Genomic DNA, 27,912 nt, shown 5'->3' on the forward strand with positions numbered 1-27,912 from the left:
ACACAGCGAGTTTCTTAACCATTCACATCAAGTTCCTATCTTTCAGATATAGTGAATATAGTTACAAGAAAATAGTTACAAGGGAATAGTTTTTTGAATTAAGGAAATTTAAATCTAGATAGTGTATATTCATTTTAAAATCTTACATCATGTAAATAAAGCACTAAAAATGGAATTTTTCAACAAAAAGAAAGATTTTCATATAGAAAGTATTTTAGCTTATATGTGGACTAAGTTAAAAAAATAAACCCACTGAGAGCTCTAGCACTGATCATTGACTTTTCTTCTTTCATAGTTAATCACTTCTATTTTGAACCAACTTGGGGTAAGTTCATATTAATTTTTAAGCTATTATAAACTACAAACCTATTTAATGGACTGATGAGTTTTTTTTGTTTTTTTGGGTTTTTTTTAGGGTTTCATTGGGGTAAGACTTTATTTCTATGATTCTATTGATAAAAGCAAGTGACATTTAATCTCAGGAAAGGTAAGGATAATTCTCCTGAACCATAAAAACATATGGCAGAGTCAAACCCAACTGACTTACCCAAATTAGAGCTCCTTAGTATCAGGCCATCAAAGGCCAGATGGGAGAAGTTAAGCGCTTTGTTGCAGAAAACCCATTTGAAGATAAAATTTATCAGCACTTCCGGTGTAACAGAACCACATTATTTTCTACCTCCCAGTACACATGATTATACCAATACTAATCCATCAGCAGTAAAATAACCATAGGATGGGAGACATGAGTGGAAGCAAAGAAGAAATTATGGCAAAAATACCTTCATATAGTAACTATAATCTGTATTGTTTATTTTGGCAGAAATAATTCTCTCACTACTATGTCAGAAGTTATATACGGTGAGTAAAATCCCCAAATATCTTTCAAGCACTATTATACATTTTAAAAATATTTTTATCTTAGGAGTTTAATAGTCTCAGGTCATGTCCATATTGATAAATTAATAGTTCGATGAAAGTGTACTGATGAAAACAGGTAATTAATTAACCTACTTAAATGCTTTCTTCAAAGGATGTGTTTTTAAATCAGTTTATTAAAACTTCACAAATATGTTAGAGTATAATACCAACCACCATTTCTTATATTGTAAGAAAATAGAGCATTTAACCTCTAAAAGTGGTTAGAATTTTCAAGTGCCCTCTTTAGCTACCAAATATTTAGGTTTTAGATAATTATGGTCTTATTATGTAAGTTCAGCATATGCTTCCGTTTGAGTTTGAAATGCTTTCAAAAGCTTAAGAACACCTGCTAGCAAGAAAAATATTGGTTGCTGTCACTTAGCCTTAAGATATTACCAAATAAACTGTCTCTGAGCCAAAATTTCAATTTCAACAATGCTAGCTACATCACACGTGGCCCTAAAGTCAAGTCGTAAACTCTAACTATATCACTATGGATAATGTGGGTACTCCTTAAGTAATATATAATCTTCCAAACAGCATGCTTAAAGTAACAAATCATAAAAGCTTCATCACCTTAGTAAGGAACACAATACAGAACAGATTTAGGAACAAGGCAGACCAGGATTCAAATCCCAGCTCTGGCCCTTTCTGAATTAACCTTGGGACAATCTTTCTAAATATCATTTTCATCTGTGAAATGGAAATAATACCACCTAACTTCATAGGATTGTTATTGAGGATTGAGTGATATCATGTAGATACTCAGTAAATGGATGTTATTACTATTTTGCTAAATATCTCCTTTAGACAAAAGTATTCCAAGAGTATTCCTGATACCTAAAATATAAGAAAAGCAAATATGGAGGTAATATCACCTAGTAATATAGGAGCAGATATTCCTCCAGAAATGTCTTAAACTAAAATTTTAATCTGGTTTTTATTATAGATGATGCTGGATATTTAAAACACTTATCAGAAGATTATCTACTTCTATCCTTCTATAGTTTATAGTAGTTTTATAATTCTGCATACTTTGTATATGTTCCAGAGAAAATTCCAAAATGCCATGAAGAATTTATTATCTATAGATCATGTGCTTTAGTCATTCTTTAAATAAAATGTATTATCTAATATCTTTTCTAATGTCAATGCAAATATTTCAACACTATTAGACATAAGTAAATGTTGACCTTCAGGGAATTGCTCAAACTTTCTCAAGAGCTTTAGTAAGCAGCTTCAATTTAAAGAATTCTATTCAGTGTCAGGAAAAAGCAATCTCTTCCTGCCAAAGAGTAAAAGTAGAATCCAAATCATTCATTCTAGGAGAAGGTCATCCTGCCTATCACCTAATGAGCAGGTCATCCTGGTCAGCACAAGTCCCTTATTACATATCCAGGGACCAGGATTTTATGGATTTTAGAAAATTAGTACCATATTTAAACCTTGTAACTCTTCCAGAAGGGTCTGAAACATCCTGAAATCAAACATTCTAATGTTTCTCAGCAAAATTTACAGTCACAAGAATGGAGAGAAAGCTTCCTGTCAGTTCAGCTCAGGTGTACCACCAAAGTAGTTTTGACACTAATCTGGGGTGGGGGGGGGGGAACCTTTTGATTTACCTTAGCCCAAGTTCTGTCCTCAAGCTACAGAGTAAACCTAATACCTTTCTCAAATATGTGAAGAAAGGGAAACACCATGTCTCTATCCCCTAAACTTCCTTTTCTTCAGATGCCCCATCTGTAGTCCAGCTGGAATGAAGGAATTATGATCGTCCCTATGTTAGGTTGACAGGACTAAATACTATGGGACTTTCCCAATAGATATCTTACAGCCAGAATGTGATACACATGCCCACTCAGACAAGTATTCTTTTCCTTCCTCTTCCCTGCTTCCAGAAGCACCTAGAACATCAACAACTCTTTCCTTTCCTCTGGGAATTATAATGTTAACAGTGGGCCTCTCAAAAACCTATTCCAATCCTTAACGTTCCCTTCCAAAAAAAAAAAAACTTTAACTCTCAAAGACCTCCCTGTCTCTCTCATTTCAATTTCTTTCTGAACATCTATTATGATACATGCAGTTACAGTAGTGAAATAAACAATCAATTTACTAATTTCCTGAACATATTTTAAATTCAGAATTTTTGAAAAGTGAGAACATGAGCTCTTGTTCATTGATCTTGATCTTTATTGACTAAAAGAGTGACTGAGGGGCGCCTGGGTGGCTCAGTCGTTAAGCGTCTGCCTTCGGCTCAGGTCATGATCCCAGGGTCCTGGGACTGAGCCCCACATCGGCTCCCTGCTCCACGGGAAGCCTCCTTCTCCCTCTCCCACTCCCCCTGCTTGTGTTCCCTCTCTCGCTGTGTCTCTCTCTGTCAAATAAATAAATAAATAAAATCTTTAAAAAAAAAAGTGACTGAAATTTCCTCAAAACACTGATGACTCTAAAGTCAAGAATACATAAGGTTTCCATTTTGAAATCAGCTTCAGCAAGATCACATAAAACAAAATATGAAGCAAATAATTTAAAGATAAATTAGACAATGGTGGTGCTCCTCCTAAAGGAGCCTGATGTGGCAGGAACATCCTTCAGACACCAGTAGATCAATAGAAAAAAAAAGAACAGAACTGAAAAATAAGAACTAGATGGAAAACAGAAGTTATGGGTGACCATAAATTTATCTTTATTCAGATTATGATTCTTCAAAGATCACCAGTTGTTTAGACTTGGTTTAAGCTCTGCTTAAATAGAATACATACAAAATGATTGTTTATATTTCTTTCGATCAGAAAGCAGAAAATTCTGTGTTGAATTTCACCATATTTACTAATTTTATTCTAATGCGAATAGAATAAATGCAAATAGCTTTGAAAGTGAATAAAATAATTTCCAAGTGACCGACCCTGCCCTCCTGTAGGATGAGCTCTGTGATACCTCCCTTCTTTTCAGCACGCGCCCCTTTGCTGGCCTGTGGCTCCCACAGCAATGCGGGCTACAACCCGCGGCACTCAGTTTCAGAGTCCTCACTCCAGTGTGCATCTCGCTTCTCGGCCACAAGTTTGATAAATTGAGAGTGACTGGCATAAAGCTGGAGTTGATCACTGATGTCCACCCATTTCACTCTTCCAGCATCGTCTCCAGCTTCTAGGGTAAGGTTATCCATTATCTCACCTGTTACCAAAGAAAAAACATCACCAAGAAAAAGTAATCCATTTATTTATTTATTTTTCAACATAATTCTATAGATTCAAGTATTCCTATTAAAAATAGTCTTAAATCATCATTGTATTAGGTGGCCCAGTCAATTAAAAACTAGAATGTTCCAAATTCTTCCAGATGCCCAAATTTTAACCAAGTTCCTAATTTTTTTTTAAAAAAGATTTTATTTATTATTTATTTGAGAGAGAGAGAGAGCACAAGCAGGAGGGAGGGCAGAGGGACAAGCACACTCCGTGCTGAGTGCTGAGCCCAACGTCAGGCTCGATCCTAGGACCCTGAAATCATGACCTGAGGTGAAGTCAGACACTTAACTTAGCTACCCAGGCACCCTCAAGTTCCTAAATTTTAAGTAGAGGTACCAATAAGGGAACTTTTCCCTTTAAGAAGAATATTAGCCTTAAAAAAAAAAAAAAAAGAGTTCATATTAAATAAGTATGAAAACTTATGTCAAAATTAATTCTAAGGGCTCCTGGGTGGCCCAGTCATTAAGTGTCTGCCTTCGGCTCAGGTCATGATCCCAGGACCTGGGATCGAGCCCCGCATCGGGCTCCCTGCTCCACAGGAAGCCTGCTTCTCCCTCTCCCATGCCCCCTGCTTGTGTTCCCTCTCTCACTGTTTCTCTCTGTCAAAAAATAAATTTAAAAAATCTTTAAAAATAAATAAATAAATTCTAGAGGGATTAGAGATTTAAATGTAAAAAAAATAAAACCATCATTGGCAACTCATTTTACACTCTTAAGGTAAGTGGATCTTTCTAAGCATGACCCCAAACCAGAAACCATAAATGAAAATATTTATAATTATATTTACAGATAAATATATTTATTAAAATAATTATAACTATCAAAAAATTAAAAGTAACGCTCTCAATCACTATTGGGAATGAAAATGGCGTATTTCTGGAAGACAATTTGGCCAAGCTATCAAGAGCTTTGAAAAAGCAAATTCTCTTTGATGAGCAGTCATTCCACAAATATCAGAGTGCCTCTTATCCAGTCGGTTTAATAAACATAAGTCAGCTTACCTGTTTCATCATGGTAGTTCACAGCTTCTGTCTCCATCCATGCATTATCAGTGTTTCGAGGATCATCAACATATCCCTTATATATCTATTTTTAAAAGGAGGCAGAAAAAAAGTGTAGAATGAACACAAATGGGTAGAGCAGATGCATGTTACCTTCATTAGAATCAGAAATGTAAATATCCTGTTGCAAAACAGTGTGCATATAATTAACATTACTTAACCGTACATTAAAAATAGTTAAAATGGTAAATTATATGTTACTTATTTTTTACCACAGTAAGAAAAAAGTGCCAAGCTCAAATTGTCAGGAGGCAATAATTAAGCATTTACTTAGGATCAAAGAACTGCAATTCAGAGTATACAGATTTGGGTAGCAACCCAGTGTCCCACTAGGGAACAAAGTCAGGAGTTTTTACTTTTTTATTTTTAAAGATTTTATTTATTTATTTGACAGAGAGAGAGACAGTGAGAGAGGGAACACAAGCAGGGGGAGTGGGAGAGGGAGAGGGAGAAGCAGGCTTCCCGCTGAGCAGGGAGCCTGATGCGGGGTTTGATCCCAGGACCCTGGGATCATGACCTGAGCCGAAGGCAGATGCTTAACGACTGAGCCACCCAGGTGCTCCAAGTCAGGGTTTTTTTAAAGATAGAAAGAGAATGCTTGTAGAAGTTGTCTACAAGGAATTTTGACTGGCGTTGGTACAGAAAACCAATCGTGGCTGAATATAATTGGTTGCTAAGGCTATCACTAAGCAAGTCTGTTCTTTAGCAAGTTGCAGGAATTTGTGTAGAGTCTTTGGAGTATTTGTGGTTTGGCCCAATTTAAAAGTTCAGGGCTCCACCTGGTGAGGAAATGTATAAGGCCGACCTCCCTAAAGGCCTCTTAGCTCCATTTTAAAACCCCTTGACATAACTGACTCCATTATTTCACCTTTCATAGAAGAAATGTAAACATCATAGAACCTTTTTCATGTAGCATTCCATATGCTTGTTTTAAATTTCCCAGGAAACAATACTGTCCAGAACCACTTGAGTCAGCTTTAAAATTCACAAAACCCTCAGAGTGCCTGGGTGGCTCAGTTGGTTAAGCGTCTGACTTTTTTTTTTTTTTTTTAAAGGTTTTATTTATTTATTTGACAGAGACAGAGAGAGAGACAGCACAGCAGGGGGAGCAGCAGACAGAGGGAGAAGCAGGCTTCCCGCGGAGCAGGGAGCCCGATGCGGGGCTCAATCCCAGGACCCCGGGACCACGACCCGAGCCGAAAGCAGACGCTCAACGACTTAGCCACCCAGGCGCCCCATGCGTCTGACTCTTGATTTCAGCTCCGGTCATGATCTCAGGGTTGTGGGACTGAGCCCTGTGTTGGGCTCCACGCAAAGCGTGGAACCTGCTTAAGATTCTCTCTCTCCCTCTGCCCCTTCTCCCACCTCCCACCCCCTCGTGTGAAAATAAAAAATTCACAAAACCCTCAACTCCACAGACTTTAATTTCATAATTTGGGAACAGTCATATTTGGGCCATATGACTTTTTTAAAGGCTCTATAAGTACATTTCTGTTTTAGTAATTTCTGTACTTACGGTTCCAGACATACAAATATTCTTTTAGTTATAAAGAGATCTATAAATAAATTTAGTAAAGACTAATATTTAAGCTATTAATACATGAGAAGATTTGGATCTGGCCATCTAACACAAATGTGACCAAAAACCTAAACCTAAATAAGAAATCCTAATTCTAGAAAGGAAACAAAGCAAGTGGAACATAAGCCAGCATAAAAGACAAGAAACTCAGTCCTTTTTCTTATCATCAGTATACATATACCTTATAAGGTGATTTTTTAAATCACAAAGGGTATGTAGACAAAACAGACATAAGACTTAAATGGTTATCAACCAGAAAAACTCTGAATAACATAACTTAAAATATAAGTGTCCTTGCAAAGAGCTAAATTCATGTAATTTTTTTTTTTTAAAGGTTTTCTGATGGATGGGTAAACTCAGGGTCACATTAGCTCACATCTAGTCCAAAGAAAAACTCAGAGGATAAAAATGTATTCTAATGTAACTGACCTAAAGTTGGGCTATAAAACTTTAAATAGAACTCTATTTACAGTGAAGATCTACTAGAATTTAAGTTGTTTTTATTTTTTTTAAAAGATTTTATTTATTTATTTGACAGAGAAAAACACAGCGAAGAGAGTGAACACAAGCAGGGGGAGTGGGAGAGGGAGAAGCAGGCTTCCCACTGAGCAGGGAGCCCGATGCGGGGCTCGATGCCAGGACCCTGGGATCATGACCTGAGCCGAAGGCAGACACTTAACAACTGAGCCACCCAGATGCCCCTAGAATTTAAATTGTTTTCATGAATATGTATTTCAAATACACAGGTAGTTCACTTTATTCAGAGAATAATCTACCAGATATCCAGGTGAACTTTTAAATAATTTTCACTAATCCATGGGGCTAAATCCTTCAGAGGAACCACCATTTCTTACCACTAGATGTTCCTGGCTGAAGAGTTTGTGCAACTGTTCCTCTAATTCTCTCTTTTCCGCACTGGATTTCTGTAAGGAGTTGAGAGCTTCTTCACCAAACTCTCTTTTAAGTGTAGCACTAATCTTCTCTCCTGGATCCACCATCCCCTAACAGTCACATTTTTGTTTAAGAAAAAGAAAAAGTAATATGCTTTAACTCATGCAACAAATATTTACTGGGTGATACAGTACACATTTATTGTTCTATCTGCCCATAATCATGATCCCCATTCTCCTGTGGTATGTTCTTCTGTAAACCATTTGATTCTAGTAGAAGCAGCCAGTCAGGGTATTTCATGTATTTGATCACAGTAATTGGTCCAAGGTTAGCCTATGGTAAACTGAGCCATTCAGACTCCTTTCCTGATACCTTCCAAACTCCAGCTAAGGAAGGAAGGCCTGGAGGCAAGAAAGAATACAGCAAGCTAATAATTCCTCATTGCTCATTCCAATCCATTTTTATCCTACAAAGAAAAAAACCATTCTTGCAGATAGCAGTATATGTATAAAAGTCATCTTCTTATCAAAGTATCTCCATTTCATATGGCATAAAATAGGAAACCCTCTGTTGCTAAAAAATTTTAAAAATTAAAAAAAAAAAAAACAAACCCTCTGTTGGGGGCGCCTGGGTGGCTCAGTTGGTTTAAGCATCTGCCTTCAGCCCAGGTCATGATCCCGGGGGTCCTGGAATAGAGCCCCGTGTCGGGCTCCTTGCTCAGCGGGGAGTCTGCTTCTCCCTCTGCCCCTGTCTCTCTTGCTCTCTCTCTCTGTCAAATAAATAAATAAGGGGCACCTGGGTGGCTCAGTCATTAAGCATCTGCCTTCAGCTCAGGTCATGATCCCAGGGTCCTGGGATCGAGCCCTACATCGGGCTCCCTGCTCCGCGGGAAGCCTGCTTCTCCCTCTCCCACTCCCCTTGCTTGTGTTCCCTCTCTCGCTGTGTCTCTCTCAAATAAATAAATAAAAATCTTAAAAATAAACAAAATCTTAAAAAGCAAAACAAAATTAAAAAAACCTCTGTTGCACACCCATTTTATTTTATTTTATTTTTTTATTTTTTTTAAAGATTTTATTTATTTATTTGTGAGAGAGAGAATGAGAGACAGAGAGCACGAGAGGGAGGAGGGTCAGAGGGAGAAGCAGACTCCCCGCTGAGCAGGGAGCCTGATGTGGGACTCGATCCCGGGACTCCAGGATCATGACCTGAGCCGAAGGCAGTCGCTTAACTGACTGAGCCACTCAGGCGTCCACAAACACCCATTTTAAAATGCCACTTCAAATATACACTGACATGAATGCAAAAACAGTCCACTATTCCTGATATTATGGAAACTTTTAAAACTACAAGGAACAGTAAGTAATAAAAGTTATCTTTTTTTATGTCTAAAGTTATCAGAATTCAGCAAAACAATGCTAACAGTCTTACTCTGGATTTGGAGTAGAGGTTGAAGTCTGAAATGGGATCCAACATTTATGAATACCTACTTTATGTGGGGTACTTTATATGCTATTGCTAGTAATCCTATGAAGCAGATACCATTATCTTTATCTTAAAGAGAAGATTCTGAACTCCAAATCTTCAGCTCAAAGTGCAAAGGCCAGGATACAAACCTATGTCTAACTCCAAAGTCCATGTTCTTTTCCAAGGGTTTTATAATTAGACTCAAAGTCTAACAACTTTGATGCATTACCTTACACTTGCTATTGACAATGAGACTTCATTACAGTGATGAATGACAAAAGAATTACTAATTGAAGTGGAGAGGAATGGAAAATAAATGAAGGATAAAGATCCCCACACAATAAATAATCTTGCAGCAAATGAAGCAACTAAGAAGGACTTAAAACATTAATTTGATTTTATTTTAGTTCTTTTCTTACCCCTGGGATTGCCCATTCTCCACAGTCTTTCCTTTTTATTGCCACAAACTGTAAGATGTTTTTCCCAGAAACGGGGTGGGTGATTTTATTTCCACTTCCATCCCTTTTCCACCTGTAAATAGTAATATAAAATCATAACTGATTTAGAACAAAGAAAAGGACCTGTCTCAAGTTTAAGACAAAGTTACAAAGATGTATTTTTCTTTATAACAAGACTATATATAAGTTTACCTCAAATCAGCTAGTTTTACCAGAAAAATATTTTGTAATAGAAACATTTGGTATTTAGCACTATTACAAACCAAGTCAGGTATCTACTTTCTATAAAAGATACTGTATTCTCTGTAATAAAAATTCAGAATATAAATAGTTTTTACTACTTAAAGTACTGTCAAAAAAAGAAGTTTAAAAGCCAAACAGAATTTAGAGACAGGGGTATAAACTTAAGAAACAGTCCAAGGTCCTTTTTTAAGAATCACAACTAGTGTAGGGGCACCTGGGTGGCTCAGTCAGTTAAATGTCCGACTCTCGATTTCAGCTCAGGTCATGATCTCAGGGTCCTGGGATCGAGCCCTGCATTGGGCCCGCACTCAGCGCAGAGTCTGCTTGTCCCTCTCCCTCTGCCCCTTCTCCCCCACTCTTGCTCACTCTCTCAAATGAACAAAATCTTCAAAAAAATTTTTTTTAAATAAATAAATATCAAGGTGATGGTTCCTTTCAGAATGCACTTCTTCTAACCATATCCTCTTTCCCAGATGCTGATACATCTCCCCTTTCCCTTCTCTACCCCCACCATAGCCACCCCAACACCCAATTTTAAGAATTGTTCTAATACTATCTTAGGCAAAGATAAAGACTTTGAACTTCCAGTACTAAACCAAAAAAGAAAGCCTAGTACCTAATCACTGCTTTGCATCAGATTCAATGAAATAAATGAGTTTTTTTTTTAAGATTTTATTTATTTATTTGAGAGAGAGAGACAGATAGTGACAGAGATAGAACACAATCAGGGAGGAGAGGGAGAAGCAGGCTCCTGCTGAGCAGGGAGCCTGATGTGGGGCTCAACCCCAGGACCCCCGAGCCAAAGGCAGAAGCTTAACCGACTAAGCCACCCAGATGCCCCTAAATAAATGAGTTTAAATAGGAGTTTCCAAATTTCTTTATATAGTGGCTGACTACCAGTTCTATCCCATAATTCCTGCCCTGAATGCGCTCAGAGTCTAGTAGTGGAGCTAGACATGTAAGTGAATGAATTATAAGAGAGAATGACAGTTTGAGGAGTACAATAACTAGAAATGAAAGAACAATTAGTAAAAGAAGACAGCATCGGTTTTTAAAGATGCCAGACATAGGTATAACATGAGGAAAAAACAGGGCGCCTGGGTGGCTCAGTTGGTTGAGCTACTGCCTTCGGCTCAGGTCATGATCCTGGAGTCCCTGGATCGAGTCCCGCATCGGGCTCCCTGCTTGGCGAGGAGCCTGCTTCTCCCTCTAACCTTCCCCCCTCTCATGTACTTTCTCGCTCTCTCAAATAAATAAATAAATCTTTAAAAAAAAAAAAATGAGGAAAAAACAAAGGTATAAAATAATATGTTCAAGAAACTGAATGTATAGGTGGGGTCTGGCCCCATGGGCATTAGTGGGGGCAAGAGGTGTGATGAAGCTGGAGGAGTAGGCGAAGAATTCATCAAAGTCAGCTGCTTAGAGAGCCAGAGAATGTGTTTAAGCAGGGCAAAGCCATAAGCACCTGGTATTTTAGAACGCTCACTCACTTTGACAAAAGTATGGAGGCTGGTTTGGAGGGAAGCAAGACTGGAGGCTAGAAAACTGTTACCATGATCCATGTACAAGATGATGAGGACAGGACAGAAGGCAAACAGGGTAAGAATAGAGACAGCATACCTTTTACTTTTATTTCTTAAAAGCCATTTATACAGCACTTATTACGTACCCGATAACTGCTTTAAGTCTTTAATGTATTTATCCATTTAAATCTCAAAATAACCCTATAAAGTAGTTGCATTATTACCTTTACTTTACAGACAGATATGGAAAATGAGGCACAGAGAAGTAGATTAAACTTGCCCAAGATTGCAGAGCTTGTAAGTGGTATAAACCAGGATTTGAACCCAGGCAATCTGCTTCCAGAATCTGTTCCCTTAATCACTATACTATTTACTTAAGTCAAACAAACACAACGTTTACACTAATTAGATAAAAGGAGGTAGTAAGAAGGTGAGTGATGATGCTGTTCACTCACAAACATTTACTAGCACCTACTACACATCACATTCAAGGAGCTGGGAAAACAAAGACCAACACAGTCCCTTGCTGCTCAGCCAGCCAGCCAGTCCTGGCTCCAGCACAGGGAAGAGAAGCAGAACAGAGGGAGAGATGCTGCCTGCCGGACAAGGCAGGACCAGCCAGAGACTGAACAGCGTGCACATCATGTTTACATTCTCAGATTTTATCCTGAAGGCACTCACTTAAGGATTTTAAGCAAGTAGTTTCTTGCTTTGTTCTTTATTACTACCCAATACATTATTACCAAATTTAAAACAAAATTTGATATAATGGAAATAATGTATCATTTTAATTAATGAATCTCATTAACATTTCTTCAATACCAATGATATTTCTATATACTATTGACATTCCCTCCCCACTTCTGATGGCCCACACCTTCCTGTCTCACCAAAACTAGAAAGAAAATGTTAACACCATTAACTTTTGATCTGATTTTATTCATAATAATATTTAACACTTCCCATTACATTTTCATTTTAAAGGATCTAAAGGAATATCAGATAGTTGTACACAGAGAATCTCTGGAAGAGGCATCTGGGAAGAGAAAAATTTAACATTTGCCTGGAGAGTATGGACAAGAACATTTGTGAAATTCTATACTATACAATACTGTTCCTGAACCATGAAGTACTTGAAAGAAGAGGGAATGGAATCTTTTCTTTAAAAGTGACTACGTGAAAAACTGGTATAAAAGAAAAAAAGCACAATATCTGAAGCCAAATATCCCCAATTCAAATTTCAGATCTACAAGATTTAGGCGAGTCACTTAACCTCAGTGAGTCTTCATTTTCAGATCGATAAAATAGAAAGGTTAATACCTAACTTTGAGGAGTTTTGTGAGAAACAAATGGACAAACTAACATCTTATATTCTTCTCTTCCCTCCATTTCTACTGCCACTCATCTATTTAAAGGGACTCATTGGTTAATAGATCCATTACTGAGGTAGCAAAGAGCATCAATCTAACAGCACAGCTGAAAGCTAGACTCTGCCACCTGTGGGCTCTTTCATAGCCTTGGACCATCTCAAAGCCTTCAGATGTCTCATTTGTATAATGACAGAATTAAGCTCAAAATGTCTATTATTTTGAAACAATGCAACACAATCACCATATACACTCCCATATATTTGGTCCACCAGAGAAAAAAATAAGCTAACAAGAAGCTAACTTTCAAGACTCTAGCTTCCCTTTTCTTCTTGGCCCCTTATCAGCATTCCTACTTCAAATGTTTCACACCTTCCGGATTTTAGCCACCCTCAGCAAAACTGGAAAGAAACTGATACTGTCATTAGTATTTTTTACTTATATTCATTAATAAAAATATATTAACTCTTCCCATTTCATTTAAACCATGAAGCTTCTAAAGGAATTTGAAACTGATAGGTAGGTTGGTAGGTAGATACGTAGGTAGGTAGACAGGGAGGGAGGTGGGCTGGTAGGTGGGTAGATGGATGAAAGATAAATCTGGGATGAGGTGTGGGGTAAAGATCTCTTTTGGCGGGAGAACTGAAAGGGCAAGTAGGAGAATAAGATGGGACAAATATCGGTGCCTCTTCCAGGAACTTGAAAATAAGGGAAATAAGCTGCTTTCCTAGAATTAAACTATGAAATCATATTTATATCTCAGATCAGAGAAAAACAAAGTCTCGTGAAAGAACGAAAGGGCCTCAAAATATCAAAACACAAGAAGTAAAAATATTGGGGCGCCTGGGTGGCTCAGTCGTTAAGCATCTGCCTTTGGCTCGGGTCATGGTCCCGGGGTCCTGGGATCGAGCCCCACATCGGGCTCCCCGCTCCGCGGGAAGCCTGCTTCTCCCTCTCCCAGCCCCTCTGCTTGTGTTCCCTCTCTCGCTGTCTCTCTCTCTGTCAAATGAATAAATAAAATCTTTAAAAAAAAAAAAGTAAAAATATTGAAGGTATTTGCATTATTTAAAGGAAAGTGACAATTACATGTGAGAAGGGAGTTGAGAAGTGAAGAAATCCTAAAGATAAAAAAATTAAAAGGATGACAGAGATGACAGAATATTCCAGATGTATTGGAAAGATGATCCCTGTGGAGATGGTCAAGTACATCTAAACACTGGATTCACCTACCTTCTTTATTCTGATTCATGCTCACCAAGGGGCTTTCTGAATACTTGGCTTACCAGATAGACCTGCCTCAGGAAGAGAATGCCTGTCCCCTGTTCGGAAACCTTCACTGGCTCCAGTTCACACTCCTTAACTTTGGCATTTAATATTCTCCACAATAAAATTGCACAAAAATTAACTAAGTTTGATTACCCGCTATTCTCCTATAAAAATCTTCTGCTTCAACCAAGCTGGTCTTTTCACTGGCCCTCAGTACTCAGATATTACTACAAGCCTTTTTCTTAGGCCTCCTACTGTCCCCCTATTTAAGCTTCAAGTTCGGCTCAAGTCTGCCTCCTTAATAATGCCTTTCTTGGGTGCTCCAGCTTACCATCATCATGACCAACATCTAATCTAATTTGGGGGGGGGGGCGGTAGGAGGAGAGGGAGAGAGAAAAATTTAAGCAGGCTCCATGCCCAGCATGGAGCCCAATGCAGGGCTTGATCTCACGACCTGAAATCATGACTGAGCCAAAATCGAGTCAGACGCTTAACCTAATGAGCCACCCAGGGGCCCCTCATCTAATTTTCTAAAGCATCCTGTACACCCATGTTACCTGACATGTTTTTTTTTTTTTTAACCTTGACATGTTTTCTTATTTCGTATTTTTCATCTTGCAAATGAAGCCATAGCTCTTCTGTGACAGGGAGCTGAAACTTAGGATTCTTTTATTTTTTATATCCTCCAAAGCACCTACTCAATTCTGTGAACAAACATATGTTCAGTAAATACCAGGTGAGTTAACTTTGTTCAGATAATGCCTAGTCTACTCATGTAACATAAAACTACAGCTTTAATATGAAAAGACACTTCTCTGAAGAAGACATACAAATGGCTAACAGACACATGAAAAAATGTTCATTATCATTAGCCATCAGGGAAATCCAAATCAAAACCACATTGAGATACCACCCTACACCAGTTAGAATGGCAAAAATGGACAGGGAAAGAAACAACAAATGTTGGAGAGGTTGTGGAGAAAGGGGAACCCTCTTACACTGTTGGTGGGAATCCAAGTTGGTACAGCCACTTTGGAAAACAGTGTGGAGGTTCCTCAAAAATTTAAAAATAGAGCTACCCTATGACCCAGCAATTGCACTCCTGGGTATTTACCCCAAAGACACAGATGTAGTGAAAAGAAGGGCCATATGCACCCAATGTTCATAGCAGCAATGTCCGCAATAGCCAAACTGTGGAAAGAGCCGAGGTGCCCTTCAACAGATGAATGGATAAAGAAGATGTGGTCCGTATATACAATGGAATATTACTCAGCCATCAGAAAGGATGAATACCCAACTTTTACATCAACATGGATGGGACTGGAGGAGATTATGCTAAGTGAAAGAAGTCAAGCAGAGAAAGTCAATTATCATATGGTTTCACTTATTTGTGGAACATAAGGAATAACATGGAGGACATTAGGAGAAGGAAGGGAAAAATGGCAGGGGGGGGGCGGAATTAGAGGGAGAGATGAACCATGAGAGACTATGGACCTGAGAAACAAACAGGGTTTTAGAGGGGAGGTGGGAGGGGGGATTGGTTAGCCCGGTGATGGGTATTAAGGAGGGCACGTACTGCACGGAGCACTGGGTGTTATACGAAAACAATGGATCATGGATCACCACATCAAAAACTAATGATGTATTGTATGGTGACTAACATAACATAATAAAATTAAAAAAAAAAAAAAACTACAGCTTTACACTTATATCAGTATGATTTCACATAAAGTTCCTTTAAAATATAGAGTTCACAAGGATACCTATATACATACACATGTATATATACAACCACATATACATTATATATGCATATGTTATATATACACAAACATACATACGTGTGTATATAAACACAGGTTACAGTCCGTATTTCTCAATCACTTGGCTCTCTGCTGCTGAAATGTTTTTTTCATTCTTACCTGGTTATGATGGGATCTGCAGCATGATTTGGGCCCCATCGCCCCAAAAGTCCCCGGCCAACCAGTCCTGTCCGTCCTGCAGGATTTCTGGGACAAAAAAATGTAAAATCAATTGAATGTGTTCATCTTTTTTAACCCAACTTGATATAGCCCAAAAGAAGGCAGTCAGTACAATAAGAGGGAAATAGTATCTCGTCCCAAATCCACTAGCATTGTCACATATCTGGCACTAAAATCTCATATTTCCTTACACTGTTATTTAACATTTCTTTTGTGCATGTCTTAAGCTTTGGGCCTGAACCAGGAAGATCTCATTCTCAAAGTTGTTCTCAATATGAGAATTTCTTCTGTTTTCATCTATACTCCTAAATTCAAACCAGAACTTTACTGAACTCTTACAACAGGGCAGATGAATGGTCTGCACCTAATCATCATCTATCTCTACAAAAGTGATGATTTATCATTCAAGATAACCACACTTGTCTTCACTTTCTCACCATTTCCTTTTCTTACTACCATTTCATACAACCCTTCTCATGAAAGTATTTTTGTTACTTTTTTAAAGTTTATTTAAGTAATCTCTATACCCAATGTGAGGCTCAAACCCATAAACCCAAGATCAAGAGTCACACACTCTTCCAACTGAGCCAGCCAGGTGCCCCTATTTTTGTTACTTTTAAAAGTCCATTTATTCCCAGTGGGTTCTGGATGTTTATTACCAATAATATATATTTTGTAGCATATAATGAGCTAGTAGTATTACTCAGGATTTCAAGATTTTTTTTAAAGATTTTATTTATTTATTTGACAGAGGGAGACACAGCGAGAGAGGGAACACAAGCAGAGGGGGTGGGAGAGGGAGAATCAGGCTTCCCGTGGAGCAGGGAGCCTGATGCGGGGCTCGAACCCAGGACCCTGGGACCATGACCTGAGCCGAAGGCAGACGCTTACCGACTGAGCCACTCAGGCGCCCCAGGATTTCAAGATTTTTAAAGAAAGCAATATTATAAAAATGCCAACTTACTGTGTAACCAAATAGCATAACCCAACAAAAAGTCTGTCAGGTAAACATAGCAACGTTCATGCGTAATTCTCTTCCAGTCAATATTCCTTAAATGTTCAACTTTCATTATGTACCAGTAAAATACTGTAACCTACAGTCCTACCTTATTAAGATTTTATCTTTTGTCCTCTCAATACATGAAAGAAAATAAACAAATAGCCAAAATTTTCTCTGTCAGCCATCTCTTTTTATTCTGGTCTTTCCTGTGACTGTTATTTAGGCTCAATGAGTTTTGCTATTGTTTTTGTATTAGGCTCAGAAATATTTCAGCAAGATTTATAAATAAAGACAAGACACATGGCCAGGTGACAATAATTTTACTTTTCAAGTTCACAGGAAGAGGGGCAAGGCGGCCAACAACTATGTTTATTCCATGTGACCACCCACTCCTGAATACAAATGATCAAAACCAATATTAAGGGTTGCCTGGGTGTCTCAGTCGTTAAGTGTCTGCCTTTGGCTCAGATCATGATCTCAGGGTCCTGAGATCCTGCTCTGCAGGAAGCCTCCTTCTCCCCCTCTCACTACCCCTGCTTGTGTTCCCTCTCTCGCTGTCTCTCTCTGTCAAATAAATAAATAAAATCTTAAAAAAAAAATATTAAGAGAGAATGTTAGTTTTTAATAGATGACCAAGCCTCTAACTTGTACCTTAGAAACTATGGAAAAGACACATAGACTATCTTGTAGCTTGAGAAGCAGAGAAAGTTGTTTGCAGTGAAAGAGAAATAAAAGCACCATGTAAAAAAAGCAGAGATGGATTTTCAATTCTACCCTTCCTCAAGTTAGTTGCACTTATGCTTTGGGCTCCTTGAGATGATCCTATAACCCTAAAGTTCACTTTTTACTCAGGCAAGCTAGAGTTGTTTCTATTAGTCAGACTCTTGGCTAAAACAACATGCTATCTTGCCTTTGCTGCCTATCCTTTTACGTGGGTACATATCCTTTAATATATTTTATCCAGAAATGAACCAAAGGAATAAGTCAAATGCAAGGAGGGTCTGACTTAAAAAGATCCAACAAAACAGAAAGGTGAAGTTATGACCAAAGGCTGACTTTAGCAAAACTGAAGGACCAGGTTATGGTGAGAGGAGTACAACCACTGCCTTGTCCTTGAGCAACTAAGAATACAAATCACAACATTTTTTCAAGGTAAGAACTATGACTACAGATCCCTGATCTTTCTTTGTTTTATTTGAGGCATGCTAATTTTTACATTTCTTCCTAACTTTTATAATGTCTTGTTAAGGAAAATGGAAATTTTTGGAGTTGTGTATAAAAATCATTTTTAGAAGCATAGAAAGAAACTTCATGTTAAGTTACTGGATTATTTTTATTTTTACTCTTACATTTGGGTAAATTCTTACCTTTAGACATCAATTTAATAAATTTAATAAACTACTGAATGTACAATTTTCAATCCTGTTTTTTTTTACGTAATACCTACACCCAATGTGGGTCTCCAATTCACAACCCCCAAATCAAGAGTCAGATTCTCTACTGACTGAGCCAGCCAGGCGCCCCTCCTTTCTCTGTTCATTTACTCAATTCATTATTTCTACCTTCAAGGTGGAGTTACAAAAAAGTGCATTCAAATCCTTCCTCTCCCACTTAGTGTATGCGAATTGCTTACCTTCTCTCTCCTCATCTGTAAATGGAACCAAAAATATCCACTCGTGGGGTTATTGTAATGTTTTAATTAGATCACACATATAAATTCTTTTGTATATTGTCTGGCACATACAAACACTCAATAAATGTTAATTGGGTTTTCTACCTTCTTACATTCTCCCATCCCCAGTACCTACCTGGGTCTTCCATTTTCAATCTCATACAAACCATTCTGGCTCTTTCTCTCAACATGCCCATCCTTTTCATTAAACTTAGGAGAGAAGTTACTTTCACTGTAATTAGAATACCAAAGCAAAATAAGAATAATGGCCTAATACTACCAAGAGCTCACTAATGCCAGTCAATCTGTTATTATAATAAAGTATCCATGAAACTTAATTAAGAGTCAGTTTTCATTTACAAATCCATCTTACTCCTTCAAAACAGTTTCTTAAAAAACTGTTAACCAAAACACCTTATAGTACAAGGATGTGTATTGTAACCCCTCTGGGAAGGACTATGCAGAAAATCTGCAGCTCCTCCCACATGCTACAAAAAAGTCTACATTACTATTAGCAAGGAGGAATTGTCTGTGGGCACAATATGGAAATTAGTGGTTCCTTTGTGGTCCCCAAAATAAGATCCTTTCTGATATCTTGATGTTTTTACTGTCTCAAAGTAACTTTAATTTCCTCAAATGTACACTAGCTAATATTTTCATCAAAGTAAACCCACAAAACAATGAATTTACCCCCAAACTTCATACTAACTATAATGTAGACTAAAATAAATATTATATGTTAGAAGTGTTCTAAATCTTGATCTCAATGGTAATTAGAGCCGTATAAACATAAAATCGTTCTGAGCTATAGAAACACACAGAAGAAATGTGCATTCTACTGTATTTGTCATTCCTCAATAAAAATATTTTCAAAGTAAATATAAATAAACTACTTTCCTCACCATTATGAAACCACTGACATAACTGCATTGATAGTGAATTGTTCATAGGCAGTTCTGATGTCAGTTTTGTTTTTTTTCTTGCTTTAATTTCAATAAGTGAGCATCGAAGTATTTTTGCTCTAGTTTGGAAATAAGTTGCAATCTGAATGATTCAGACATTCTTTCAAGACTTCTAACCAATCTTCTATCTAACACACAAATAAAAAGAATTAAATGGTAAAAATCATGAAATTATAAAACCAGTGTTACAATGCTTTTGGGACTCTAGAAATTCACCAATGGGGAAAAAAAGCATGAACCTAACCATAATTGAAATATTAATGTTAGTAATAAAGCTTGACTTAGATGGCGATATAAATTCAACTCTTAAAAAATAAACCGAATGAAAAATAAGAAAACGTTCCTCTGTTTACACTATATAGCACCCTTGCCAACACCATTAATTTTAATTGTCTATGCTGGATATGTAAAATACTCTAAAATGAGGGGAAGTAGAATTCACTGAAGCTACTAATTTCTCCACAGGTTAGCTTCATAATTAATTAATAATCCAAGTACTATTACAAAAAAATAAGAAATAAAAGTTCAAGTACTATCAGATAAAATAAGAAAACCGTAGGTCAAAATCAACTCACAGCATAAGACCATGGTAAAGTTTAACCTAATGAACTAATACTGGATCTAACTAGCAACATTTTTTACTTACCTGACTAAATAATCCCTTGGGAAGCATTTATAATAAATTGGCCCATTAAATCTAACTTATAAAACTGTTCTAAAACCACGGAGCAGTTTAGCAGAGTGGTTAAGAGCATGAATTATAGGAGTCAGATTGAGTTCAAGTCCAAGCTTCACCATCTATTGGCTCTGTGACCAGAGGTAAAGGGCAACCTTTCTGTGCTTCCGTTTTTTGTGTGTTTTTTCTATAAAGTAGAAATAACAACCCTATCTGTCTTCCAGAAGAGGTATAAGAATAAAATAATGCTTATAAAACACTTAGTACAACACCTAGTTTGTAGTTAGTACATTAAAAAACCCTATCATTATATTCATTAAAAGGAACATAAATATAAAATGTGAACTGATGTATTTCTATGAGTTTAGTCAAAGGATTTTTGCTTGAGTGTTTATTTTCTTTTCTCTCCTTTATCTATCCCTTTTCTATTTTTTTCCCACTGCTCTAATTTCATCATCCTCCTGTTCTTAGTAATCTGAAAAAATTCTGAAAAATATTTTCACTACTTCAAATACAAGTCTAGCAGTGGTAGAAAATAACCACAAAAGATGTTCTACTGATAACCTAAACAGAACAAATGAAAATAGATACCACCACTTGCCATTCTATAAAACTCCACAGTAAAACAGATTTACTTTTTTGGAAGGATCATCATAAAACCCCCAAAAGAACAAGCAAACATGGATTGTCTAGCTTTAGCAAGAATTCAAGCCAATGTGGAAACTGAGTTCTGACAAAATCAAACACTAGATAAAAATAATTTTTCAGCTGTCAAAATGGTAATTTACAAATACAACCATTCTCGTCACCGTCCTACACCCAGCTACCAGCTAATGCCAGCTGATTTGCTCACCTGATCTGAGGATCTGCCCACCTTGGTCCTGCCAAGACAGAGACTGCAGTGTATTCCACAGGATTATAGTCTTGCCACTCAACAAACCAGCCTACTTTCTCATTAGGAACCTGGCTGCGTTGGACTTTTGAACCCGGGTAAGGAGATGTCCGAGCCTTGTTGTGGGAATTCTCTTTGGCACCATTAGAACTAGACATGATGTTTGAGCTAAGATGAAACCCACAGGATGAAAATGTGTTTCTGGAGAGAAAAAAAAGAAAAAGGAAAAATGTTTTACATAAATGCCAAAAAAATTAAAAATAAAGAACCTAACTCAAAGACCCAAAAACATACTTTTCAATTTCAAAGTATAAAAGTCTAACATCTGTGAGAAAATTATTTTCAAATATGAAAAATTTTTAAATATTGCCAAATCTTATTACTTGGAACCTACTCACTGAATTTCTTTTAGTTGAGAAAAAGGGACAGAAGTTTACTTTTGTTAGCACAACAGTTGAGGAAGTTTGTTATGAAAATTCAACCATAAAAACAAATATAAAAGAGACTTTTTAAAAAAAATGGTCCATGGTCTAACACACGTGTAAAATGTATGCCAAGAATGGCACAAAAGAAGAACAAGAAAATGGAAATATCTGTTGTAAGTTCTTACATTGTACAAGAATTAACGTAATACTACTGAAAGTCAGACTATGATAAATATATGAATTCTAAACTGATGACAGCATCCCTGCTCTGCTCTCACAGTATCAGTGATCAAACGCCAACTTGTTAGGGTGGTGAAATAAGTCAACATCCTGTGCCTCCTGATATCACACACTGAGAAGTACAGTGATCATTTCTGAGGTATTCCTTACAAGAATGTATGACCAGAATCGAAAACATAAGGACATACAGAATAGAACCAGGTCAAGGGACAGCTTGCAAAATAAATGTGTGTACTCTTTCAACTGGTAACATCATGAAAGACAGAGTAACTCTTTCAGATAGATGCAGACTAAAAAGACATGAAAACTAAATGCAATCAATGATTTGAATTGGTTCCTGAACCAAAAAAGAAAAAAAAAATTTTTTTTGCAGGACAAGTGGTGAAATTTGAATGGGGTTATATAAATAATTTTATTTTTTAAAAGATTTTATTTATTGGGGCACCTGGGTGGCTCAGTTGGTTAAGCGTCTGCCTTCGGCTCAGGTCATGATCCCGGGGTCCTGGGATCGAGCCCCGCATTGGGCTCCTTGCTTGGTGAGAAGCCTGCTTCTCCCTCTCCCGCTCCCCCTGCTTGTGTTCCTGCTCTCACTGTCTCTCTCTATCAAAAAAATAAAATCTTAAAAAAAAATAAAATAAAATCTTAAAAAAATAAAAGATTTTATTTATTTATTTTTGACAGAGACAGTGAGAGCAGGAACACAAGCAGGGGGCGTGGGAGAGGGAAAAGCAGGCTCCCCACCAAGCAGGGAGCCCGATGCGGGGCTCGATCCCAGGACCCCGGGATCATGACCTGAGCCGAAGGCAGACGCTCAACGACTGAGCCACCCAGGCGCCCCTTAAGATTTTATTTATTTGACAGAGAGACACAGCGAGAGAGGGAACACAAGCAAGGGGTGCAGGAGAGGGAGAAGCAGGCTCCCCACCGAGCAGGGAGCCTGATGGGGGGCTTGCCCAGGACCCTTGGGATCATGACCTGAGCCGAAGGCAGATGCTTAACGACTGAGCCACCCAGGCACCCCTATAAATAATTTTAAAAGGTGATGCAAAACCGTATTTATTTACTCCTGACAAAGAAACACTTGGGAGACGATAGCTTCATTGGTGAATTCTATGAAACATTTAAAGAATTGACACCAATCCTCCTCAAACTCTTCAAAAAAACTGAAGAATGAATATATCCAAATTTTTTTTTATGAGGCCAGCATTATTACCCCGATACCAAGCCAGACAAAGGCACTACTAGAAAACTATAGACCAATATCCCTGATGCATATTGATGCAAAAATCCTCAACAAAAAAGCAGCAAACAGAATTCAACAGCACATTTAAAGGATTATACACCATGACCAAGTGAGATTTACTGGAATGCAAGGATGTTTAAACATACAAATATCAATCAATGTAATACACATTAACAGAATGAAGGAAAAAAACACATGATCATCCCAATTGATACAGAAAAAGTCGGTCATAATCCAATAAATAAAATTCACAATAAAAACATTCAACAAACTAGGAATAGAAGAAAAAGAAGAAAACTACCTCAACATAGTAAAGGCCATATACAAAAGCCCAATTTTTGGTGTGATAGTGAATAGTGAAAGACTGAAAACTTTCTAAGATCACAAACAAGGGACCCCAAACAGTCCCTTGAAAACAATCTTGAAAAAGAAAAAGTTGGAGGTGTCACACTACCTAATTTCAAAACTTACTACAAAGCTATAGTAATCATAACAGTATAATACTGGCATAAAGACAGATATATAGACCAATGGGATAGAATGGAGAGCCCACACAGGATGAAAAGACCCTATACTCCGAGGCAACAAGTTTATTTGTAAAACTGGATCCTAAAAAAAGTCTGACATAAAAGAGCTTCTGGTGCATTCTACACCAATCTGCACTCCTTCCCTCCAGAAGAAGCTGTTGTCTCCAGTTCTGCTCTACTTACCTACTTTTGAGTCCCCCAGAGGGTGAAGCCTGCTAACACTGATCTTCCTCAACAAATCTTCAGAATACAACTCCAGGAGCTCTATTTCCACCTTCTAAACTCTTTAACACAGAAGGACTCCGTGTGACGGTATCAGCAATTCTTTGTGTCTCCTTAGAATAAGTTTCTGGTTCTCCTAAATTTGAATGGGCTCCTTAAGTTTGCACAAGCATGATATCTGCCCCATTGCAGACTGAAGAAAAAATTCATATTGAAACTCTTACCACAAACTTGAAAATGCCAGAAAACCAAAGGAAGGAGTGTGTGTGTGTGTGTGTGTGTGTGTGTGTTATAAAGCGGGGGAGTCGGAGGGGGAGACGAACCATGAGAGACTATGGACTCTGAGAAACAAACTGAGGGTTCTAGAGGGGAGGGGGTGGGGGGATGGATTAGCCTGGTGATGGGTATTAAAGAGGGCACGTATTGAATGGAGCACTGGGTGTTATACGCAAACAATGAATCATGGAACACTACATCAAAAAAGAAAAAAGGAAGGAAGGAAGAAAGAAAGAACAAAGCTAACTTTATTGTATCCAAACAAATGGTTCTGGCCATGGTAGGAAGTACAACTAGTTCCTATAGGAATGAATGAATACCTCAGATCTGGATCCTAGGGATTAAACAACAGTACCATTTTTAACAACAACAACAAAAAAAGAATGGAGAGCCCACACATAAACCCTCACATAGATGGTCAAATGATTTTTGACAAGACTATTCAAAAGGAAAGGACAGTCTTTTCAACAAATGGGCCTGGGAAAATTAGATATCCACATGCAAATGAAGATGGTCCCTTACTTTATAGCATATGCAAATACTAATGCAAAATGAATCAAAGACCCAAACACAGACCTAAAACTATAAAACTCTTAGAAGAAAACATACAGGGAAAATTTCATGTCACTAAACTTGACAGTGATTTCTTGGATATAACCAAAAGCACAGGCAACAAAGAAAAACAGATAAATTGGACTACATCAAAGTTAAAAATTTCTGGGCATCAATAAGCAGTCACTGGTTTTAGATATATCCTCACTTCACCCAGGGTTCCTAGCATTATAAAAATGAAGAGTAACTGTGGTGCCTGGGTAGCTCAGTTAAGCGTCAAGACTCTTTAACTTCAGCTCAGGTCATGATCTCAGGGTCCTGGGATGGAGCCCCTCCTCCAGCTCTGTGCTCAGTGAGACTCTTACTTCAGCTCAGGTCATGATCTCAGGGTCCTGGGATGGAGCCCCTCCTCTGGCTCTGTGCTCAGTGGGGAGTTGGCTTGAAGATTTCTCTTTCTCCCTCTCCCTCTGCCCCTCCCCCCATTCACACGCACTCTTTTTAAAATAAATCTAAAATAAATAAATCTTAAAAAAAAAAGTAACTGGCAAGCAACTTTACACTGTTCTAGTAGCATCTATGAAAAAAAGCATTCATAACTTCCAAAGAACATAGTTTGATTTTTTTTGTCTTTAACTTGGAATATTTTATAATTTTATTAAATTTTACTTTAATTGGAATTTGGTTGACACACAATGTTATATTATAAAAAGCATGGACTTTCATTCCTTCCCTCCCCAAATCCCACTGAAAAGAGAGAAAGATGGGGTGCCTGGGTGGCTTAGTTGTTAAGCGTCTGCCTTCGGCTCAGGTCAGGGTCCCTGGGTCCTGGGATCGAGCCCCGCATCGGGCTCCCTGCTTAGCGGAAGCCTGCTTCTCCCTCTCCCACTCCCCCTGTTTGTGTTCCTTCTCTCACTCTGTCTCTCTCTGTCAAATATATAAATTAAAAAAATCTTAAAAAAAAAAAAAGAAAAGAGATAAAGATGTACAAAAGGCAACAAAATCCACAGCAGGAGAGAGACTAGAACACCACCACTGAATAAGATTGTAACCAATTTCAGGTAGAAAGTGGATGGACTCATAGTGACTTACAAACCAAAATACAACAAATTATATTTGAGAATATGCACAAAAAAGTGAGTGAGAGATGCTATGCCTACAAGAGGAGGCCTGAGAGCTTTCAAGCTTAAAATAGTGGGCCCAATTGTCCTAAGTGGGCAGTGGGACAATAATCATGGAACTCGGTCGTCCTCCTTCCCCAAATAAAAAGTTGCCATTGGTTATGTTTGCCCCTGGGATAAAGCCAAAAACTTAAAATGAAGACTAGAACCTCTATTGCGAATATTGGTGTTAGAGAATACAGCAGCAATTTAGACTTAGTATCACCAGAGTTCACACTAACACCAGGAAATAAAGTTAACGCACCTATGCTCAGCAGAGAACTTGCTCCACTAGTGCAAAACCTGGAAGAAAGGGGTAAGGGGAGGGTTCCCAGCCTGTCTACAGGCTCCCTGCTCACACACACTCAACTGAAACCTTCCAGTCTACGTGCCCTGGTATATGAGGCCAATGTTCTAACAGTCCTCCCATTTAGAGAAAACAATGTCTATTACTTACATTAATCAAAATATAAATGGATAACCGGTGTCCACCAAATGTTCGAGAACAGAAGGAAAAAGGACTGAAAAGTAACAGAACCATTGACCCATTAACAGATAATTCACGAAATAGAAGATAATTTTTTATTTTAATTATCATTTTTACAGATTCAAGGTTTTTATATCCATAAGAAAAGGCTGCTATTAAGAAGAGCAATTAGAGAAAAAAAAGTTCTTGTCAAAATTTACAATTTAATAGAAGTGATGACGCAATGGACTGAAGTCTGAATTAGTAATCTGGAAGATAAATCTGAGTAAAATCTCTAAGAACATTATACAAAAAAGACAAACGAATGTTAAATGAGAGAAAAAGAGAAGCAAGAAATTCAATCCAGAAGGTCCAACAGCTATCACAAGAGTTCCAGGGAAAAAGAAAAAAGAAAAAAAAAGGACAAGACAAAAATGGAGAGAGGGCGAATAGAAGAAAATTTCCTTTTGCCCAAATAAACATGACACGCCAAACAAGAATTTTTTCAAAACCACTCCTAGAGACAGAAAACTCGTTCCTTACTCTGTGCCTAGCATATCTAGGACATCGTGTTTACTGAACAATTAATTAAGAGAAAAAAAAACAGAGAATAAAAGTAGGAGGCAGTATGAGATACCATAAATCCCTGTATTTATCCAGGGGTAAAGAGGTAGATGATAAATATATTATCTACACTTAAAAGTAGAGGTGGTGGGGAATGACGACTTATACTTTTCATTTTACACCATTTATACTGTTCACATCTTTAAACTATATGCATGTATTAATTTTTACCATAATGTTTTAAGCATCAACCAGGAAAAAAAAATGGCACGGGACAACACCACACATCCAAACAAGTGCTATTTAAACTCTGGGAAGACAATAATATTGGTGACTTACGGAGGATGGCAAATTTCAGTATCAGAAACCAAGAAAGATTTACTACCACCAGTTTTCCTCAAAAGGCAGATAAAACATTTTGGAGCCTTTTTGAAAACGTGCATATGGCTATAAAAACCCGGGATGCAAGCAAAGCCTACAGAATCCGCGGGACCGGACGCTGGCTCCACCCACAACCCCAGGACTCAGGAGAAGGCAGCACTAGGAAATACCTGCACGCCAGAATGCTGCAACAGCCTGAGGACTTGACAGTCACAGAGGCCAAGGCCACAGAGAGAGACACTGTGGCTAAAGTCTTTCCCAGGATGCGTTCGGCCATCAGCTGCCCGCGGGCGCTTCGCGGAGCGAGGTCACGCTTAGCCGGGGCCACAGCCTCGGTCCGCCCCACAGCCCTAGGTATCTAGCGGGCACTAGGACCGGACCGCCCTCCCGTTCCGGGGAAGGAGTATCTAGGTCTTTCACAGAAACACACAAGACCCGGAGCCCTCCCCAAATAATCTCCCGCTTGCACCAGTGAGACGAAGGGAACCAGATCTGCGAGGGACGCGGACGTTATCAGCGCCTGCTGCCGCGCAACAGCAACGCGGACCCCGTGACCTCACACGTCCGTGACAGCGCTTTACAGCCGCGCCGTAAAGCAAAAACAGCGCCGGCTTCGCAGCGTTCACCTTTTTCGACCTCCCAGTATGCGCAGGCGTA

The 27,912-nt window shown here is 38.2% G+C and overlaps 1 protein-coding gene across 5 annotated transcripts; it reads right to left on the reverse strand.

Moving 5' to 3' along the window:
- Positions 1-3,301: 3,301 nt before the first annotated feature.
- NUDT9 (nudix hydrolase 9) lies at positions 3,302-27,823 on the reverse strand. 5 transcript variants are annotated; one of them, XM_021702308.1, is made up of 8 exons: positions 27,426-27,823; positions 21,164-21,403; positions 18,809-18,904; positions 15,941-16,027; positions 9,581-9,692; positions 7,661-7,807; positions 5,168-5,252; positions 3,302-4,095 (listed from the first exon to the last, which is right to left on the reverse strand). In XM_021702308.1, exons 1-8 carry the CDS (start codon positions 27,530-27,532, stop codon positions 3,917-3,919), a joined length of 1,053 nt encoding a protein of 350 aa, XP_021557983.1. In that variant the 5' UTR covers positions 27,533-27,823; the 3' UTR covers positions 3,302-3,916. The 5 variants fall into 5 exon arrangements, with proteins under 5 accessions (XP_021557983.1, XP_021557986.1, XP_021557988.1 ...); XM_021702311.1 differs by having other exon boundaries at positions 27,725-27,784; XM_021702313.1 differs by lacking the exon at positions 27,426-27,823 and adding an exon at positions 27,214-27,310.
- Positions 27,824-27,912: the final 89 nt, after the last annotated feature.

The sequence above is a fragment of the Neomonachus schauinslandi genome, chromosome 2 (assembly GCF_002201575.2).
Source record: "Neomonachus schauinslandi chromosome 2, ASM220157v2, whole genome shotgun sequence".
Taxonomy (NCBI): domain Eukaryota; kingdom Metazoa; phylum Chordata; class Mammalia; order Carnivora; family Phocidae; genus Neomonachus; species Neomonachus schauinslandi.

Bases quoted from the DNA above. Each gene is read 5' to 3' on its own strand.
- NUDT9 (XM_021702308.1), bottom strand. From the start codon at position 27,532: ATGGCCGAACGCATCCTGGGAAAGACTTTAGCCACAGTGTCTCTCTCT. The intron at 21,404-27,425 runs GTATTTCCTAGT...TTTTCTCTCCAG, and splicing joins TGCAGCATTCTGGCGTGCAG to AAACACATTTTCATCCTGTG. The intron at 5,253-7,660 runs GTAAGAAATGGT...TTTTAAAAATAG, and splicing joins TCAGCCAGGAACATCTAGTG to ATATATAAGGGATATGTTGA.